A 21,339-nucleotide genomic window follows, 5' to 3' on the forward strand; every position below is an offset into this window, starting at 1 on the left:
AAATGCCATATGCAGTGAAATTTGTCAAAAACCGCATTTGTGGGCTTGGATTTCACAGGGATACTAAATTTATATAGGTTTTAGGTTTTCATACATTTTAAACTTTATTTATAATTTTGGGTTGGGAACTGTGGGTGGTGTTATTTTTTTGCAACTTTTGATGGTGTTTTTAATGCTACCATTTTTAGGACCTTTTTAGATCACTTTTTTAATTTTTTTTTATATTTTTTTTAAATGGCAAAAAAGTGCCATTTCGACTATTTTCTGTTACGGGGGTTCTGTTAGGTTTTGATAGATTGGACATTTTCAGACACGGCTATACCTAACTATTTTTGCTGTATATGTATATCAGTTCTAGGGAAAGGGGGGGTGATTTGAATTTTTAGGTTTTTTTAATCAATTTTTTTTTTCTACTTTTTTTTTTTTATTTTTATTTTTTTTACTTTTCTCTCTGGCAGATCATAGATGGATCCAAAGGTTTGTGGAAGCTAGTTCTAGACTAAGACCACATTTTTAACAGGGCATCCCCAACTGGGATCTTTCGTTGGTCCTTAACTATCTCACCTGTCCTTCCTTTGAACCTTTAGAGGAGTCCAGCATTAAAGACTTGCATTAAAAACAACCTTTCTTATAGCAATAACATCAGCGAGAAGGCTGAAGGGAATGATACAGGCCTTCTCTACTCGAGAGCTGTACCTTTGCTCCAATATCACAAATCAAGCCAGACAAAAATAGATGCCTGTCAATTAAGTGTCCCCCTGGAAGTGTCCGGGGACTCCAGCTTCCACCATAGTATCATAGTATATAAGGCTGGAAAAAGACGCAAGTCCATCAAGTCCAACCTTTAAGAATTAAATAAATGTTTTATCCCCATAACCCGTGATATTTTTGCTCTCCAGAAAGGCATCCAGGCCTCTCTTGAACATGTACATAGAGTCCGCCATAACAACCTCCTGCGACAGAGAGTTCCATAGTCTCACTGCTCTTACAGTAAAGAACCTTTGTCTATGTTGATGGTAAAATCGCCTCTCCTCTAGGCGTAGAGGATGTCCTGGTCACAGGTCTAGGTATAAAAAGATCTTTGGAGAGATCCTTGTACTGTCCTTTCAGGTATTTGTACATTGTAATGAGGTCTCCCCTCAGTCGTCTTTTTTCTAAACTGAATAATCCCATTTTTTGTACTCTGTCATTGTATTCTAGTCCCCCCATTCCCCTAATAATCCTGGTTGCTCTCCTCTGCACCCGTTCCAGCTCTACTATATCCTTTTTATACACTGGTGCCCAAAACTGCACACAATATTCCATGTGTGGTCTGACCAGTGATTTGTATAAGGGCAAAACTATGTCTTTATCATGAGAATCTATTCCTCTCTTGATACATCCCATAATTTTATTTGCTTTGGCAGCAGCTGCCTGGCTCTGGTCACTAAAATTAAGTTTACCATCCACCAATACCCCCATTCAGCACCAGTTTTACCAAGTAATTGACCGTTTAGAACATAATTATACTTTTTGTTTCCATGGCCCAAGTGCATAACTTTACATTTATCTACATTAAACCTCATCAACCATTTCTCTGCCCACTCCTCAAGCTTCCACAATTCCCTCTGTAATGCTAAACTATCGAACTCAGTATTTATTACTTTACACAGCTTAGTATCATCTGCAAATATTGAAACTTGACTGTGTAAACCCACTACAAGGTCATTAATAAAAATACTAAAAAGAAGTGGCCCCAATACTGACCCCTGTGGCACTCCACTGGTAACGTCAACCCAATCTGAGAATGTGCCATTAATGACGACCCTCTGTTTTCTATCACTAAGCCAATTACTTACCCAAATACACAGATTTTTCCCTAGTCCCAGCAGTCTCATTTTATATACCAACCTATTAGGCGGCACAGTGTCAAATACCTTTTGAAAAGTCCAGATATACAACATCCACAGCGTCCCCCAGTCTTGAACTTACCTCCTCGTAGAAACCAATCAGATTAGTCTGACGGGACAGATCTCTCATAAACCCATGCTGACGCTGGGTTATAAGGTTGTGCACAGTGAGATACTCCAGGATAGCATCTCTAACAAACCCCTCAAATATTTTCCCCACCACAGAAGTTAGACTCACGGGTCTGTAGTTTCCAGGATCGCTATTTGATCCTTCAAATATTAAAAATAACGGTCTGTCTATCACGGTACATAGTTCATGCAGAACCCGGGGGTGTATGCCATCTGGCCCCGGTGATTTATCTTAGTGCTTGCGAGGCGGCGCCGTACCTCTTCCTGGGTTAAACTGTTGACATTCCAAAAAGAATTTACATTATTCCTCATTGTGTCTTCCACCAGGGGATTTTCCTGGGTAAAGACAGTTGAGAAGGCGACATTCAGTAGACTGGCCCTTTCCTCATCTCCTTCCACCATGACCCCCATGTTATTTCTAAGGGGACCCACACTCTGTTTTTTAGTTTCTTATCATTTATATACTTGAAAAATAATTTGGGATTATATTTGCTCTCTCTGGCAATTTTTCTCTCTCTATTTTTGCAGCCTTTATCTGCTTTTTACAGGATTTATTTTTCTCTATAATCCTGTAATGCCTGATCGCTACCTTGACGTTTTAGCACCTTAAACGCCTTATCTTTCTCGCTTATTGCTTTCCTTGCAAGACTAGTTAGCCACATTGGCTGTTTCTTGTTCCTCTTATGCTTTTTCCCATAAGGTATGTGTTTCTCACAGGACTTTTTCAGAATATATGAGAAAAATTCCCATTTTTGGGGGTGCTTTTGTCTTTGAGAACATTATCCCAGTCTATGCCTTTAAGGTCTTCCCTTAGTTGCTGAAAATTTGCCCTCCTGAAGTTTTTGTTGAATGTTGGTTGCCCCTTCCCTAACGTTCTTAGTAAACCGTAGTACAAAATCAATGATATTATGATCACTATTCCCCAGGTTCCCCCCAACCTGTAGTTTTGATACCCTATCAGGTCTGTTGGTTAGGATAAGGTCCAGCAGTGCCCCCCCTCTTGTTGGCTCCAGGACTATTTGCGACAGGTAATTGTCTTTTGTTGTTGACAAGAACCTGCTACCTTTGAAGGACCTGCATGTTTCTGCCCCCCAGTCAATATCTGGGTAATTGAAGTCCCCTATGATAAGTTCTTCACCATGCTTTGAAGCCGCATCCATTTCACTTATCAGCATTTCCTCTGTTGCCTCCATTATATTTGGAGCCTTATAACAAACCCCTAGTAATATTTTATTATTATTTTTCCCTCCCCTTATCTCCACCCATAGGGACTCCACATTTGCGTTACTGATGTCATCTAGCAGTAATAATTTTTGAACTAGCACATTTATTAATATATTGAAAACAATATATTAATAAAACCTAACTTTTAATGATACAGTTTATAAAAACCATAGATTATAATCAATCATAGGTTCTGGGCGATCACTAATGGCACTCATCTATATAAGGGACCTTCTAAGTCGCAGGCCTATTACACATTGGTAATGTACTGGAATGTAATAGCAAAGTATTGGAACATTCTTGCCAATTGACGGGGAGTGTAGAGGTGCTGGAGCTCGGTCAGGAAGATGTGTATATGGAATCCACCAGGATTCATTGTAACCAGAAAATCATTTTACCATCTTCTTGCCAGAATCCAAGAACGATCAAAGAAGTCACCTGGCATTCTCTTGATGTGAGGAGAACCCTTCTTTTATATATTGAAATACCTTAACTTTTAATTACAAGAGGATGTTGTCCTTTCCTCCAAAGAAAAAAACAGGGCAAGAAAGCCTTGAAAGCATTGATAGCTAGATGGATCAAATACCTTTATCAAAGGAGCCTACGATTCCCAGCTGAACATTGCAGGGCATATTATTACGTATTATTACGTCACATGCCGGGACCCAGTGCATGCAGAGGGCTCGCGGCCGATCCCTCTCCATAGCCGGTAAGTCTTTGCTGCATATTGCAGAAAAGGCTTACCGGTAACACCCGCGATCAGTGTCAGCACCGATCACAGGTGTTTTCCTGCTGATCACTGCCGGCGGCTTCAAAAAGATGTCTTGTATCTGCATTTGCTGACTCGTGAGGCATATTGATCATAGTGGAGTTTGTTTAACCCCTTATCACTTACACCAGTTTTCAGCTAAATAATTTTTCGAATCTGACATTTGTCACGATAATTGGTTATAACTTCCGAATGCTTTAACATATCCAGGTGATTTTGCAACTTTTCTCTTGCTTTTCGTTCTGAAAAAAAAAATGAAAATTTGGCTAACACCTACGTCACTGCTTGAGAAAGGCTTAATTAATGGAGGCCGAAACCTCGCTCTATGACTAGATCCAAGCTTTGGTAGTGTTGCCAGTTTTTGTCAAAGTACGTATAACATGGAGTAAATGCCTCGCTCTGTTGGCTTGCACACAACTTCATTAACCTCTTAACGCTGAAGCCCTTTTTTTTATTTTTGCATTTAGATTTTTTACTCCCCACCCTCAAAATTCTTTAACTTTTAATTTTTCCATGTAAAGAGCTGTATGAGGGCTTGTGTTCGGTGTAGTAACAAATTCATAGTGACGGTGTTAAATATTCCATGCCGTGTACTGGAAACCAGCAAATAAATTGGTGAGAAAATGCATTTGCGCCATTTTATTGAGGGCTTGGATTTTCCGGCTTTCATTGTGCACCCCAAAAGACAGGTCTCCTTTATTTTTTGGGTTGGAGCGATCACTGGGATACCTACTGTATAAAGGTCTTGTAATGTTTTCATACATTGACAAAAATTTAAACCTCCTGTACAAAAAAAAAATCTTTTGCCATCTAATAACGTTTTCATACTTTAGTGTATGGAGCTGTGGGTGGTGTGATTTTTGATCCCAGTTTCAATGAATGAATGAGTTTCAGTTTCATTTTAAGGACTGTACGGCCTTATGAACAGTTTTTATCAAATTTTTTTTATATTTTTCAAATTGCCAAAAATGGTAATTTTCGACTTGGCACTATTTTATGTTACGTGGTTAAACGCCGGGAAGAACAGTTATTCTTTTTTGATTGGGCATTTTGGGACATGGAAATACCCAACATGTTTATGATTTTTGCTTTTTCGCCCCCATCTACCATGGCGTCCATGCACCACATGGACAAGTCAAACCAGGCTCTCTGACCCTATAGATATAATAGTACATGATGAGAGCTGTCTCACACTAGAAGGGTACTCAGTGATTACAATACTTATCTAACACAGGAAGAAGTAGCATCTAGTACTTCATCGGTGACATGTCTTCTCCTTTACATCCAGAATCATCGTAAAATCATCGTACAATCTGGTTGCAGAAATTAAGCAGATCCCCCTCACTGCGCCCCCACAGTTAATTACAGTATGTCACCTGGATAAAACAATGTCATACACACTGCCCCCCACCCCACCTCCAGATTTTAATAAGGCCCCTGATACACACTGCCACCCCTTCCATATTTTATTGAGGCCCCCCATGTACACTGCCATTCCCCCTTCCTTATTTTATTAAGGCACCCCATGCACACTGCCTGCCGCCCCCCAATATTTTATTCAGGCCCTCCATGCACGCTGCCATCCCCTCCCCTCCCTCCCCTCCATATTTTATTAAGGGCTCCCTCCCCTCCATATTTTATTAAGGGCTCCCTCCCCTCCATATTTTATTAAGGCTTCGCACTCAGTATTTCAACTGCAGTCAGTGATAGTACTCAAGCAGCTGTATCGAGTACTATTGCAGCCACTGGCAGGGGCCTCCCATGGATCCCATCGGAGGCCCCTGCCATATTGACAGGACTCGGGGGCCCTGCGGGGGATTCACCGGCCCCTGGCGGGCCAGACCGACCCTGGTTAGCGGTATCGGAGGTTAGCATTGTAACACTGCTGTATCTGTTTTAGCACTAGGAGCTGCTTACTTCAGTAAGCAGCTCCTAGTGCTGTTTTTATAGGTGACAGGTCCTTTTTAAGGCTCAGCTCCATTTTTTTTGTATTCTGACTTGCGTCGCTTTATATGGTTATAACTTTTGAACACTGTTACTTATCTAAACGATTCTGAGATTGTGTTTTACATGTTGTACTTTATTTTAGTGGCAAATCTACTTTATCTACTTTACATTTTCCTAATTTTTGAAATGTCTGGATAATTTATTTTGATGTCACGTGGCTTACATATCGAATATCGCTTTTCCATATTTTCAGAATTGACTATTTTGGGATAAATACGTTAAATGAAATTTTAAATATTTAGCATTAAAAAACCTCCTATATAATCAACCCATGTTCAAATCTGCACCCCCTCAAACTATCAGATACAGTTTTTAGGAAGATTGTTAACCCCTTGAGATCTTCATAGTAATTAAATAAAAATGGATGTGAAATTTAGAATGGTCAGATTTTTTCGGTTTTACCTTCATTTAGCCCTAAAATTTAAACCTATCCAAAAGATAAAAAGAGAAAACCCATCTTAAAATTTGTTATGCAATTCCTCCAGAGTACAGAGACTCCCCATTACTTGTTTTAATGGCCGCACAACGAGGCGCAGGAGGGAAGGAGGGACCTGCAGCTGCCAGGATTTTAGCTTTCTCATCGGCTCCTTTTGTAGGCTATAAAATTTTAGCTTTTTCGTTATTGGGGCCATGTGATGGCATGCAGGGTGAAATGATATTTCCAGTGGTACCATTCTGGGGTTGGTATCCCCTATTGTTGAAAATTTATGAACTTTTTTTGAGTTCAGGAGTAGAAAATCAGTTCTGGGGAAAAATCTATCATATGCCGTCTTCCAAGTGGAATAACATTTTTACTTTTTTGGCTACTGAGCTGGATGATTGCTTGTTTTTTGCAGGGCATGTTGTACTTTGCAACAGTATCATTTTGGAGTACATGTTTTTTTAATCACTTTTTATTGCATTTTTTTGGGATTAAATGGCTAAAAATCATAATTTTTGGCTTTTTTTTTTTTTTTATGGCATGCAGGGGGGAGGCGATCGTGGGGCAGAGACCCTTTACAGGGAAGTTTAAAAATCGCATGTTGCGCTGACCGTGGCATTTACTGGGTTAAACACCCGTGATCGGAACCCACTCCGAACGTGGGTGTTACTTGGAGATGTACCACTGACACCATGCAACTCCTGGTGTCGGCTTGGCTCTGGTGCAGAGACGAACCGGCATGGGCTCAGCGCTTTACTATAACGGCGCTGAGCGCTAATAGCGGAAGCCCTTGCAGTGCTAATACTTTGTTAAGGGGTTAATGAAGTTTCATCAATAAGCTAAAAATTAAGAATTTGTGAAGGGTGGTCGTTGTAGGTGGCCAGAACAACCCCATCCCAGATTATACCCCAGAGTATAGCCTGGCTGGCCCAGAGTCACCCCCCCCCCCCCCAAGACCTGAATATCACCCTGTGGCCCTAGGCCACATTATACTCCTGGAGGTACAAAATAACCTAGGCCCTATCCATACTGACCTTAATGTTATCACTTCACTGGGTTTTTTTTTTTAGAAGTTAAAGATTTCTGGTTGAAGCGATACCCTTCTATTGTATACTACGTGGTATAAAATTATCTAGGCCAGAATAAATCCCTTTAGGACAGGGGTCAGGAACCTTTTTGGCAGAGAGAGCTATGAACGCCACATATTTTGAAATGTTATTCCGTAAGAGCCCTACAATATGCACATGCCTTCCAATAGATAGGTAGCCCCAGCACATGCCTCCCAGTAGATAGCTAGCCACATCACATGGTCCCCCCAGTAGATAGCTAGCCGCGGCACATGGTCCCCCCAGTAGATAGCTAGCCGCGGCACATGGTCCCCCCAGTAGACCCAGACCGAGGCTTAGTCGATGGCGCACAAAAGACGTAGGCAGTGGTAATATCACTGCCTGTGTCCAGTGATAAGTCACACAGCAGCCATCACTATTTATTAAAGATCTGTCTGAGAGCCAGATGCAGCCAACTAAAGAGCCACATCTGGCTCCCGAGCCATAGGTTTCCTACCCCTGCTCTAGGACATAATGTTATTACTTCACTGTTTTTCCCAACTTATTCACAAAACCATTTTGGGCGGCAGTAAACAGGCCACTCAAGCTGCTCACAGTTTTCATTGACTTTGAATTATGCATGGCTACGGTGCAGTGAGCACAGCGTGTCTCCCCACACCATGACCGAGCCACGATGTCACGTCTCAATATGAAGGTAGGAAGTGTGAGGAACGCCCATCATCAACACGCCAGAAACTTCCCCTGGTTGTATAAACAAGATGTCTAACCCCTTATCAACGACACTAGTTTTCAGCTCAATGACCAGACTCGATTTTTCAAATCTGACATGTCTCACGATAATTGGTTATAACTTCGGAACGCTTCAACATATCCTGGTGATTTTGAGAATGTTTTCTCGTGACACATTGTACTTCATGTTAGTTATAAAATTTAAGTGATAAGTTTTGCGTTTCGTTCTGAAAAAAAGTGAAAATTTGGCAAAAGTTTGTAAAAATTCTTCATTTTCCAAGTTTGAAATGTTCTGGTTTCCAGACAGGAAGTAAAACTACCCAAAAAGTTTGATAATTAACATTTACAGAATATCTGCTTTATGTTCGGATGATATTTTATGCTTCCGGTCATTTTTCTAGGATGTTATGAGGTGCAGAACTTTAGGTGCGATTTTTCTTATTTTCATGAAAATTGCCATACCTCACATTTTGAGGGACAACTCGGCTTCCAAGTGACTTTGAGAGGCCTAAATAATAGTAAAACCTCATAAATTACCCCACTATAGAAACTTCACCCCTCAACGTATGTAAAACAACTTCTATTAAGTCTATTAACCCTTTAAGTGTTTCACATGGGTTAAAAAATATGGACCTGCGATTTAGAAACTATGGAATTTTTTGGGAAATACATTCATTTAGGCCAAAACTGACATTTTCAGAATAAATTAAATGATGAAACGCACTGCAACGCTTGATGCCCAATTCCTCCCGAGTGTACTGATACCCCATATGTGGTGGTAAACTGCTGTACGGGCGCACGGCCGAGCATAGATTGAATGGAGGCGCCGTCCACAGCAGATTTGTATTGTCACATTGTACGACCTATAAATTTTTATTTTTTTTGGTAATGCGATCATATGAGGGCTTATTTTTTATGGGATGAGATACAATGTATAAATAATTTATTTTGGGAGTCTAAAGCTTATTCATGAGATTTTATTAACTATTTCAAGGGGGACACAAACAAAATCATCAATTTTTATTTTGGATTGTGAACATTCCCTCCCCCCCCCCCCCCCCGCTCACCGTCACGTAAAAATAATATTTTATCTTTATTCTCTGGTTCACTACGATTGCGGTGATACCTCATTTATATAGTTTTTCTTATTTTGCTCAATTTTCCTGAGCAAAACCAATATTGGAGAAAATCGCATTGTTTTTACTATTGACAACTTTTCAGGGCCATAACATCTGTATTTTTCTGTTGTCAGATCTGGTTGAGGGCTTATTTTTTGCGAAAACAGTTGTTCTTTTCAGTCGTATCATATTAGGTACCGTAACTTTTTTTGATCACTTTTTAGAACATTTTTTGTGATGGTGTTTGATGAAAAATTGTATTTTATGGGAAGTTTTTCGAGTTTTTTTTTTTACGTAGTTCACCGAGCGGGTCCAATATTGATTTAGATTTATTGTACAGATTAATACGGACGCGGTGATACCAAATATGTACGTGTTTTGTGTTTTATATACTTTATTTGCATTTTATGTGTTACTGGGGAGATTATGGGACTTTTATTTTATTTATTTAATTATATTATAAAAAGATTTAATTTTTTTTTTTAACTTTTTTACATTTTCTACTTCTTGGCTTGAATAAGCGATCATCCGATCGCTTATTCAAGCCTTTACACTGCAATACACTTGTATTGCAGTGTATAGTGTAAGTAACTGAGCATGCCGCGCATGCTCAGTTACTTACAGCCGGGTCCTGCCAGGAAGGCAGGACCCGGTGAGAAGAGGAGCCGACAGCCCCGGGTCACTCGTCGGAACCCGGGGCAGCGGCAGGAGGGATCGGATCCCCCGGTAAGCACACCGGGGGGGTCCGATCCACGGGGGACACACTTGCACGCCGCGGTCATGCTTGACCGCGGCGTGCAAGGGGTTAAACACCCGGGATCGGAGTTTTTCCGATCCCGGGTGTTAGTGCCGGGTCTGGGCTGTGATATCACAGCCCGACACCGGCACCAGCGAGACCCGGTGTCCCGAAAACTTCTTCTGATGCGCCGCCGTAGAAAGGCGTTGCATCAGAAGAAGTACCCTTAATGACCGCCATAAAAACCCGATAGGGCGGTCATTAAGGGGTTAAGAGTGTTTTCCATTTCCATCACGTGCATGCCAGCGCCGATGCGCCACAATCCGATTGCGTGCAATCCATGAAGTCCCGGGGCAATTCAGGGAAAATTGGCGCAAAGCGGAAATATTCGGGTAACGCGTCGGAAAAACGCGAATCGGGCCTTTAGTAAATGACCCCCAATGTTTGTACTACATTTACATAAACTCTATGTGAACGCGATATTAACCTGCATTTACCTAAACGCGATTTGAACATTATGGCCCACATTTATTAATGTGTTTGCACCAGTTTTCTTTTTGGCTTTAAAAATACACGTCGTTTTGAACATTTTTTTCAAGTGTAAAGTGTCTGTGCCTGATTGGTATCACAGTTGCACTGTGTCCGTCAAGACAGAAATAATGTGCACCAAAAGGGGAGTGTTAGTGCTTCGGTCCATGTGCCACACTTCTGCAGCATAAAATGAACCATAAAAAAAAGTGCACACTTCCAGAGCAGGGGATGCCAGATACATGAAGAATGTGCACCACGATTCATGAATAAGGCACACCCTGCACATTACACAGGAATACTGCAAACAGTAAAAATAGTGCAGTCTGTACTATGTGCGGTTTAGCTGTGGAGTGTAAATTAATTTAAACTGATGCGCACATTCTTCATTAATCTTGTGCCCCCTCCTCTGCCCAGAAGTGTGCGCCTTTTTTTTTTTTTTTTTTATGCATTTTGCTCATGCTGCAGAATCGTGGAGCATTTCAGTAATAATGTGGCGCAAACTCCGACTAAGCACACCACATGTCTATGTATGGCAATGTGAATGCCCCATAAATATGGGGGGTTTTGAAAGAAAGCATTTTTTGATGTCCAAACCAGGAGTGGAACAGCCTCTCCATTATATAGTCTCACCCATTAGGATCTGCACCTGCTGCAAAACTGCATCAGAAAACCTCAATGTGGGAGTGAAGACTGACGGTGATGGTTATGTGTTTGGAAACGCTTAGGTTTTTCACTTAACTTTCCAGAGCTGAATCCCCAATAAAATGTAGAAAGAAAAGTAGGGGCGTGTCCGGATGCAGACCAGGACGGACGTCTGAGACAGGAGCTCCGTCCACCCGGGCCTTTTTTCTGCTTAAAAAGCACTCACAGCGGCCCTGAACCGCCGCCACATGGGGAACCGCCGCCGTGGCAAGGCACAGGGAGCCTCGCCGGACCGCTCCGGCACTCCTGCTCCCCGCACACTGGACGAGTATGTGGTCCGGGAGACACGCGCCGGACCCAAGATGGCGCCGAGCGCAGAGGCTCCGCTACACGCGGGCACAGAGGATCCGCCTCCACCTGTCACAGCGGCCCTGCACCCCGGAGATCAGAGGGAGAAGCGGGGAGCAGCCAGAGACAGCAGAGGGCAGTGGGAGAACGGCCCTCCTAAGGTACACCCTCCGGCCCAGAGCTCTTTATCCCTATCTGAGGGGGGTCATACAGGGGAGCTGCCCCTGCTCATTGACCTAGCCACACCAGCAGGAGCTACATGCCTGCAGCCAAGCCCTAGTCACCAGGCCTTATCATCTGACCCTACTGCAGCTTCCCCTCTTCCACAGAGGCCACAATACTACCATACGCAGAGTCCCTCTAATAGGGAATTGGAAGACATGGATTATGCTAATACACCCCCTGCCTTAAGACCCCAACTGGGTCCCGGAGACTGGTCTCCAGAATCGCATCAATCTTCACTATCAGGTCCACAGCGACATCCGCCTGCAGATTGGTGGTCTCATGTGCATCAGTTACCCACTAAACAGGATTTTCAGGCGCTGATACTTGAAGTTAAGGACACATGCAGGTCGGCTATAGCTGAAATGCGACAAGACCTAACAGCAATAGCTAACAGGGTGGACCAACTAGAAGATGACCATGCGTCCTCTAGAAGAGTAGTGAACACTCTCCACTCCCGCCTCTTAGAGCAATCAGAGAAAATTCAAGATCTACAGTCGCATGTGGAAGACCTTGATAATCGAGGTCGCAGAAACAACATCAGAGTCCGGGGAGTTCCGGAAGCACAGAATGTCGAAAATGTCCCAGAGGTTCTCAATCTCCTGTTTTCATCCCTGCTGGGAAGGAACCCAGAGGATCCTATCAAAATGGATAGAGCACACCGAGCACTTAAGCCAAAGCCAGTTTCTGGACGCCCCAGAGACATTATTTGTTGCATTACAGATTTCCTTCTGAAAGAGGAGATTATGGCTAAAGCACGAAACAGGCCACATATTGATTTTAAGGGTGCGCAGATTCAGTTATTCCAAGACCTCCCGTGGGTCACTTTGCAGCGGAGGAGAACACTACGCCCCCTACTGGAGACACTGCGGAAAGCGGATATATCCTATAGATGGGGATTTCCTTTTAGCCTGACGGCCCGTAAGGATGGCAGAACAGCCATATTACGCTCTCCAGCCGATTTGACTGACTTTTGCACTACCTTGGACCTGCAGATTCCAGTGATCCCAGAATGGAGATTACCCTCACCGGACCCGCCATTATCACCGACCTGGCAACGTAACACTAATAGAAAACAGCGCAGAAGATCCCCGGAGTCGTCTGGATCCCCCTCGACCTCCACACGCCCACGCACTGCACCGAAAGGTCCAAAGAGTTAAAGGAAGAGGGGTTGCACGGCACTGCAGCAACTCCAGTGACTTGGGGTTTCTTTTTTCTTTGTTTTTTTAGGCGGTGGCCCCCTGTCACCTACGGTAGCCTTTTCAAGTTTAAGATGCTAGCCCGTGGTGGTCGGTACTGTTTAGGAGTTGAGTCGAGGTTTTGATGTCCGACACGTTTCCCATAATTGGGTTTGTTTGCCTCCTTCTGTGTTGGCCCCGCATTCGGGATCATAACACGAATGGATGCATCACCCATACCTTGGACCTTTTGGGGGACTTTTATGTTCCTACAAGATGCCCAAGGCTTAAAACCACTTCTGTTTTTGTTAAGTTTGAGATTTGTATTGTAACTCTTTTTTTGAATGTTCTTAAGGTTAACGTCACTATAAGCGTTCATAAGTGTTATATGATACCATCTGAGCGGGGGAATCAACCTGGCACTCTTCGCATCATGTCATGTTCATATATAAGACTTGCACTTAGCTATGTTTTACATCATAATTAATGGTGAAGATTATTACCTTAAATGTTAAGGGGCTGAACTCTAATACTAAACGTCAGTTGCTGCTGCAGGAGCTGAAGCGACTTAAACCAGATATAGCATTTTTGCAAGAAACTCATTTTACGGCATCTGGTTCGTTCAGATTTGCCAGGAGGGGTTACCCTCAGAGCTTTCAGGCCAATGCAGCAACAAAGACGCTGGGAGTGGCTATACTAATAGCCCGCTCCTGTCCTTTTCAAGTACTAGATACCTATACAGATCCTGAGGGGAGGTTCATTATTCTGAAGGGGACCCTTGGGGGACGCCAGCTGGTCTTATGTAATGTATACTCTCCGAATTCTGGGCAGCTGGGATTTTTATCAAATGTCCTGTCCCACTTAGCTCAATATCGACCAACACCACTATTATTAGGAGGAGACTTTAATGTAATATTCTCTGAGATCCGGGACCGTATGTCCGTACAGGGTGTCCCTCCATCGCAACAACAGTGTAGACTCTCATCGGGCTTCAGGAAATTGATACGTAGACACGATCTCTTCGACCTATGGCGGGTAGATAATCCCACTGCCCGGGGATACTCATACTATTCACCCCCACATAAGACACATACACGTATAGATCTTTTTTTGGGAGATATCTCGATCCTTCGCAGTTTACGCCTTGCCGATATAGGCCTAATATCCTGGTCAGATCATGCACCGGTTACGGCTGAACTGTCGTTCCTAAATCCCCCTCCTCGACCTCTCCACTGGAGACTCAATGAGACCCTCCTATCCCACAATGTTACCAAAGAAGCCTTACGCACTTCCTTACTACAATACTTTGCCGATAACTCCCCATCAGCCCCTTCACTGCCTATCTTATGGGAAGCACATAAAGTAGTTTACTGTGGATATGCTATATCCCAGGGCGCCTATAAAAAGAAAGCAGTAGAGGCGGTGCGACAACAATGTGTACGGGAGCTTAAGACATTGGAAAACAAGTTAGTTGCCCACCCATCGCTCACGACTTTGCAAAAAGTCTTAGCCACCCGGGCCCAATTAAGAGAGATAGATCTAGTGGGGGCAGAAAAGCTGCTACGATACTCCCGCCAGCGTTTCTATGAATATGGTAACAGGGCCCATACCCTACTAGCCCGCCAACTCCAAGATAGGGCAGTGGCAACTAACCCGCATAGCCTCAGGGATAATACAGGTACTGCCCACTATAAACCTGAGAAGATAGCACAAATATTTGAAACTTATTATCATGATCTGTATAATCTTCCTACCCGTCCCTCCTCAGGTTCCCAGGCCCGAAAGGAGTCATTGGAGCAATACCTTAATGAATGTAACTTCCCCAAATTGTCCTCTACCGCTCTAGGATTACTGAACCAAGAGATTACAGAGGAGGAAATACGGGAAGTAATTAAGGCCCTTCCAAATGGAAAATCACCGGGTCCTGACGGCTTGCCATATGCCTATTTTAAAACGTATACGGACATACTGACCCCTTATATGATCAAGCTATTTAATGCTTTTATGACAGGCACTCCAATCCCTGAGGCTATGTTGCGATCTTTTATTACGGTAATCCCGAAACCAGGAAAAGATCCCCTAGATTGTACCAGCTATCGCCCTATATCCTTATTGAACTCCGATCTGAAGATCTTTACTAAAATATTGGCGAACAGACTAGGGGAATGGCTCCCGCACCTTATACACAAAGATCAGGTAGGATTTGTGCGTTTCAGGCAGGCGGGGGATAATACACGGCGAATAGCTGATTTACTTGAGGTTATTAGAAAAACAGACGAGAGCGCTCTCCTTTTAAGTTTAGACGCTGAAAAGGCGTTCGATCGCCTGGATTGGGGGTTTATGATGGCGACTCTACGACACTTTGGTATGAAGGGGCCGTTCTTACAGGCTCTACAGGGGCTTTACTCCATTCCTAGTGCAGCAATACGTCTTCCCCATGCTAACTCCTTGTTTTTTGCAATCCGTAACGGAACTAGGCAGGGATGCCCACTTTCCCCCCTGCTATACGCGTTGAGTATAGAGCCGTTGGCAGCATACATTCGCTCATCAGTTGATGTGACCGGGATACGAGTGAGGGATAAGCAATTTAAGATCTCTCTTTTCGCTGATGATGTACTTTTGACACTTACAAACCCTATAATAAGTCTCCCAAATCTTCACAAACTATTGGATAAATACAGCCTCTTCTCGGGATATAAGATCAATAATAATAAAACGGAAGCCCTTCCCATAAATATTTCCTCAGGGGAGCTAAACACCCTTAAGAGCTCCTTTAAATATGCATGGCAGACAGAGTCATTGAAGTACTTGGGGGTCAGGATAACTTGCACATATAAGACCCTATATGCAGCAAACTTTCCACCAATGATTAAGGAAATTCAGGACCTTCTAACTAAGTGGCAGCCTCTACATATTTCCTTGTTGGGTCGTATAGCGGCCGTGAAGATGTCTATTTTGCCAAAATTGCTATATTTGTTTGAGGTTCTTCCGGTGGCGGTCCCGATGGCAGTCCTGGGTAGACTGCAATCAATGTGTTTGGGGTTCGTATGGGGAGGTAGGAGTCACAGGATATCCAAAGCGGTGCTAACGGCAGGAACTACTAGTGGAGGATTAGCCCTCCCTGATATTAAGCTTTATTACCTGGCGACTCATCTCCGACATATCACCTCATGGTCCACAATGCAGGCATATAATAGATGGACAGAGCTGGAGAAACTTTGGCTAGCCCCGCTACATCCGGCCACGCTAATTTGGGGTCCACCTCCTGTCAGCACAGTATCCTCTTTGTTAGGTCCCATGCAATTTACCCGAGATATCTGGTTTAGATGTAGGGTACGTTTCCAATTAGCTCCTCTGCAATCCTTACTTACCCCAATTCTTTTTACATCACACCTCCCAGATAGTCTCACTAGTAGCTATAGACCCTGGGTTCAGGCAGGTACATTTCAAATTCGAACTTTATTAAACCCCCTTACACGTAAGATACTCACTCTTGGGGAGTTGGTGGATAAATATCCATGCCTGGCGGGGGCGGACTTCACTTACCATCAGATTAAACATTTTATTTCATCTCTGCTGGGAGCGGAAACCCCACCCAGACCCAAACCCTTTGAGTTGATATGTTCTGAAGGTCCTTCTACCAAGGGCTTGATCTCCAGTCTGTATTCCCTTCTCAATGACCGTACTAATGTATCACACCCATATATGAGTAAATGGGAATCGTGGTTGGGTAAACAACTCGCCCCTGAACAATGGCAGAGAGTCTGGGCACGGTCACGCCAATCGTCTATCTGCACCCTGTATAAAGAGAACCAACTCAAAATCTTACTAAATTGGTATCGTACTCCCCAGCTCCTACACAAATTCTATCCATCTGTTCCTAATAAATGTTGGAGATGTGGAGGACCTGATGCTACATTGTTCCATATTTTCTGGAGTTGCCCTGCCTTGCTACATTTTTGGCTGGAGGTTAGGTCCCTTGTTGGGGGGATCCTTAATGTGCAAGTCCCACTGGACCCCGAAATTTATATACTGAATCTATATCCTAGCTCTCTCAGGGGTCCGAGTGCCAGGTTGTTCCTACACATAATAACAGCAGCGAAGTGCTTGATTTCTCTGAATTGGAGACGCCCTACTTCTCCATGTTTACTGGATTTGTATGCACGTCTTAGGGACCTCCGATCAATGGAATATATTACGGCTGTACTTCGTCATACCACAGATAAGTTTGAGAAGACCTGGACTCAATGGGACGTATATAACGCTAGATTGATTTCCTAAACGTTAGGAGTGATTATATTATTTAAGATGTTATCACATTTACGCTGTGCCATAAGGAATGCTTTAGTTATGTGACGATTGTTACTTTGTTCCCATTCTTTTTTCTTTATTTGTTCCTCTTATTGTTTATTAACATTTTGCAAATGTAAGAGTTAATAGTATTTTTTAATACTTTTGTATGCCTCTTGCGAATCAGCATATATATGATTGTTCTTTTCTTTATGAAAAAATACAAAAATAAAGAGTTGATTAAAAAAAAAAAAAAAAAAAAAGAAAGAAAAGTAAGTAGATCTGATGATAGATTCCTCTTGCTTGCCTCTGCCCTAATCTGAAATTTAACCGGTTAAGGACCGGGCCCTTTCCTGTTTTTTCATGTCCATTTTTCACTCCCCACCTTCAAAAATCTATAACTTTTTTATTTTTACACGTAAAGAGCTGTGTGACGGCTTGTTTTCTGCGTAACAAATTGCACTTCATGGTGATGGTATTAAATATTCCATGCCATGTACTCGGAAGTGGGAAAAAAATTCCAAATTCAATGAAAATGGTGAAAAATGCATTTGCGCCATTTTCTTGTGGGCTTGGATATTACGTCTTTCACTGAGCGCCCCAGATGACATGTCTACTTTATTCTTTGGGTCGGTACGATTAAGTGGATACCAAATTTGTATAGTTTTTATAATGTTTTCATACATTTACAAAAATTAAAACCTGTACAAAAATTATTTTTTTGATTTTGCCAACTTCTGGTGCTAATAACTTTTTTATACTTTGGTGTACGGAGCTGTGGGTGGTGTCATTTTTTGCAACATTTGATAATATTTTCAATTATATTATTTTTAGGACTGTACGACCTTTTCATCACTTTTTATAGATTTTTTTATATTTTTCAAAATGGCAAAAAAGTGCCATTTTCGACTTTGGGCGCTATTTTCCATTACAGGGTTAAACGCATTTTAAAACCGTTATCATATTTTGATAGATCGGGCATTTTCGGACGCGTCGATACCTAATGTGTCAAAAATAAAAATGAAAAAAAAAAGGGCCAGGTTGTTAAAGGGTTAAGTAATTCTACTGTATATGACAATATAGCACCAGCTTAGACTATGCTCTGGCCTTTAAAACCGGAATGTGCTCACACTAGAGATGTGCATAATTTGTAGTCGTGAAGAGAGCCAAGCCTGTGTGAGTTCTGGGCCGGAGCGCAAAACCTAATTTGCATATGGTCTAAAACCGTTTTCTGGACTAACCAAAAGGGAACCTGTCAGCAGGGACCTCATTCTCACTAAAAACAGATTGTAGAATCCCATCACACCTGCATTTCAAATATGCCGTTCTGTTTTCTATAAGCAGTTGAGTTACAATATAAGTGTGTGTGTTATAACTTACCTGGCTTCCTGACAAAATCATTTGTTTAATCCCAGAGTTGGGATTTTGTTTGCATGCATTTAAAAATTAACCTTCTAGGAGCACTTACTAAAGTAAGTATATCCCTAGCCCTACCCCAGTTATAGCAGCGTTAAATCGCTAGCTTTATCGGAACATACCGATAAGCTAGGAAACACTGCAGTACATAGACCAAGCTAACAGCGGTCCAGGGTATTCATGAAGGGGCAGTCAAAGGTGCTCCCCTCTCCTCAGCTTCTGCCCCAGACCGACACACCCACACCTGATGCTGGCTGTTACTGCCAGGCTCCATGGTGCAGTCACCACCTCCTAGGACTGCCTTACTCTGACCAGCACAGAAGTGATAGGAGCTAAAAGGGGTATAAAACAGAGTAAAATTGTAAAGTAAGGGGATAAAAATGCTCTTGATTGTGTAAACATGACTAGAGGATTGAAATCTGAGACTTTTCTTCACGGGCAAACTCCTTTAAGGAAATTTATGAGGCAGATATGGTCCCTGATGAAAATTAATTTGACACCCCTCTATATGGTCAGTTGTAGTCTCAGGTCCTCAGCTGGTCAACCGCTTTCTGTGTGAGAGAGAGACCAGCAATTTTGTTTGCTTTTATTCAGTTGCTATTAAATTTTGTTTTAATTGTTTGTTCTTGTGTCATCTTTTAGATTGAACAGTTTGTTTATGCATCACCTCATGATAACAAATCCTGGGAAATGTTTGAAGAGATGATCAGTACTGCAGAGGAGTATTACCAAACACTTGGCATTCCATATAGAATTGTAAACATTGTATCAGGTAAGCCCACTTCTACACATTCTATAGATGTAATTGTGTATTAGAAATTAGAAATGTTGTTTATAGATATAGACATTGAATCATGGTATGTATATGGTGTTTTTACCTGGGTTGGCTGCTGAGCAAATGTTCCAATGAATTTTGTATGCTAGGTTTATTATTCTGCCTTTTACTAGGTTTTCAGCAATTTGCTAGATCTGTCCTTTCTGTGTCTACACTAATGATATTCTCTCCCCATCTTTACAGCAGAGCTGTCAAATGAGCAGCAGGAAAAGTCTTTCATGACAGCTCACCTGAAGGTTGCTCCCTGACATTTGTAGGGACAGGAGGTTGGAAAAACTGATATTTACCCCTACTTTCTTCTTGCCCCAACTTTTTCTTTCCTACAGTCTTTTTGCCCATACCTAGGTCGGAATTGCAAGATGTATCTCTCCCTCCAGAGGGAGTGGGGGCTTTGTGTATCCTTATTTTTTATTTTTTATTTTTTTTCTGTTTCATCATTGATCGGGCTTGCCTTTCCTGGTTAGTATTGATCCTTCTTTTGTCTTGTGACATGGAAATTTTGTAACCATCTAGGGAATTTGAATGGCATTCTCAATATATTAGAAGATCAGTCCTTGGTTACCTAAAGAGTTCTGAAACATTTCATTATTTAGTTTTTAGGGCAACTATTTCCCGATGGTTATAAATACGCAATTTTATATGCATATGATTCAAAAAATCTTGATTTACCTTAGGACATCAGAGCTCCTGTTCCTACAAAGGTCAAGGAGAATCCTACAGGTGGGCAGTTGTGGTGGGCTGATGGAAACAAAATTACCGGTCTAAGGCCTCTTGCACACGAACGTGTGCTCACACGAAGCCGAGTGCAGGAGTCCAGCTGCCGACCGGCCAGGTCACTGTGCGTTGAGACAAAGAGTGGTCACTGGCCCCCATAATGGTGGTGTGTGCATGAAGCTTAATTCTCTTTTTTTAAGCTTCTAGTCACCGAAAATAAAACAAGCAAAAATGTGTTCAGAATAAAAATCTTTTTCAAATAATCCCTTATGTACTGACGTTTGTCCTTTATTTAATCAGGTTCTTTGAATCATGCAGCAAGTAAGAAGCTGGATTTAGAAGCTTGGTTTCCGGGCTCTGGTGCTTTTAGAGAGTTAGTGTCTTGTTCCAACTGTACTGACTATCAGGCTCGAAGGCTGCGTATTCGATATGGACAGACAAAAAAGATGATGGATAAGGTAATATATATATATATATCTCAAATTACAAGTTTAAAAAAACTTACTCTATTTTGAAAGTCAAAATGTAATTTTTTTAAAAAATATCAATTTTACTGTATTGGATTGGGGAAGCTAAAAAAATAGGGGCAGTATGCATAATGTTTTAAGGGTAATTAAAAATGTGTTGCAAGAAATTTTTACATAATATTTGATTTCTCTTACAGGTTGAATATGTGCATATGTTAAATGCAACAATGTGCGCTACAACACGGACCATCTGTGCAATTTTAGAAAACTATCAAACTCATGATGGGATTATTGTACCAGAAAAACTAAGGGATTTCATGCCTCCTGGTCAGTATAAGATATAGTTATTTTTAGTCATTGTTGATTATGTTGTTTCAGCCTCAAAACCATAAGTTTAGAAGAATACTGAGTATTAAGTTGTGCGAGCAGTTCTTGGATGTCTAGTGAGGAGAGAATCTTTTGAAGTACTGATTGACCTGTTGTGTGTGTGTGAATACACACCAAACGAACCTGCTCAAAACTCCAGGTGCACGGTCCTCTGAGAGTACTTCTCTTCTCCCAAGTAAACATAAACTTCAGAACAAATGAGGTCAGCACTTTTTGATTC

At 42.1% G+C, this 21,339-nt stretch overlaps 1 protein-coding gene across 1 annotated transcript in view; it reads left to right on the forward strand.

The window, feature by feature from the left end:
- SARS1 (seryl-tRNA synthetase 1) overlaps nucleotides 1-21,339 on the forward strand; it is a 104,661-nt gene that overhangs the window by 64,569 nt on the left and 18,753 nt on the right. The window contains exons 8-10 of the mRNA XM_072137285.1: nucleotides 19,359-19,488; nucleotides 20,566-20,723; nucleotides 20,930-21,059. Of these exons, the coding sequence (XP_071993386.1) occupies nucleotides 19,359-19,488; nucleotides 20,566-20,723; nucleotides 20,930-21,059 (418 nt within the window). The remainder of the gene's footprint in view (nucleotides 1-19,358; nucleotides 19,489-20,565; nucleotides 20,724-20,929; nucleotides 21,060-21,339) is intronic.

The sequence above is a fragment of the Engystomops pustulosus genome, chromosome 2 (genome assembly GCF_040894005.1).
Source record: "Engystomops pustulosus chromosome 2, aEngPut4.maternal, whole genome shotgun sequence".
Lineage (NCBI taxonomy): Eukaryota > Metazoa > Chordata > Amphibia > Anura > Leptodactylidae > Engystomops > Engystomops pustulosus.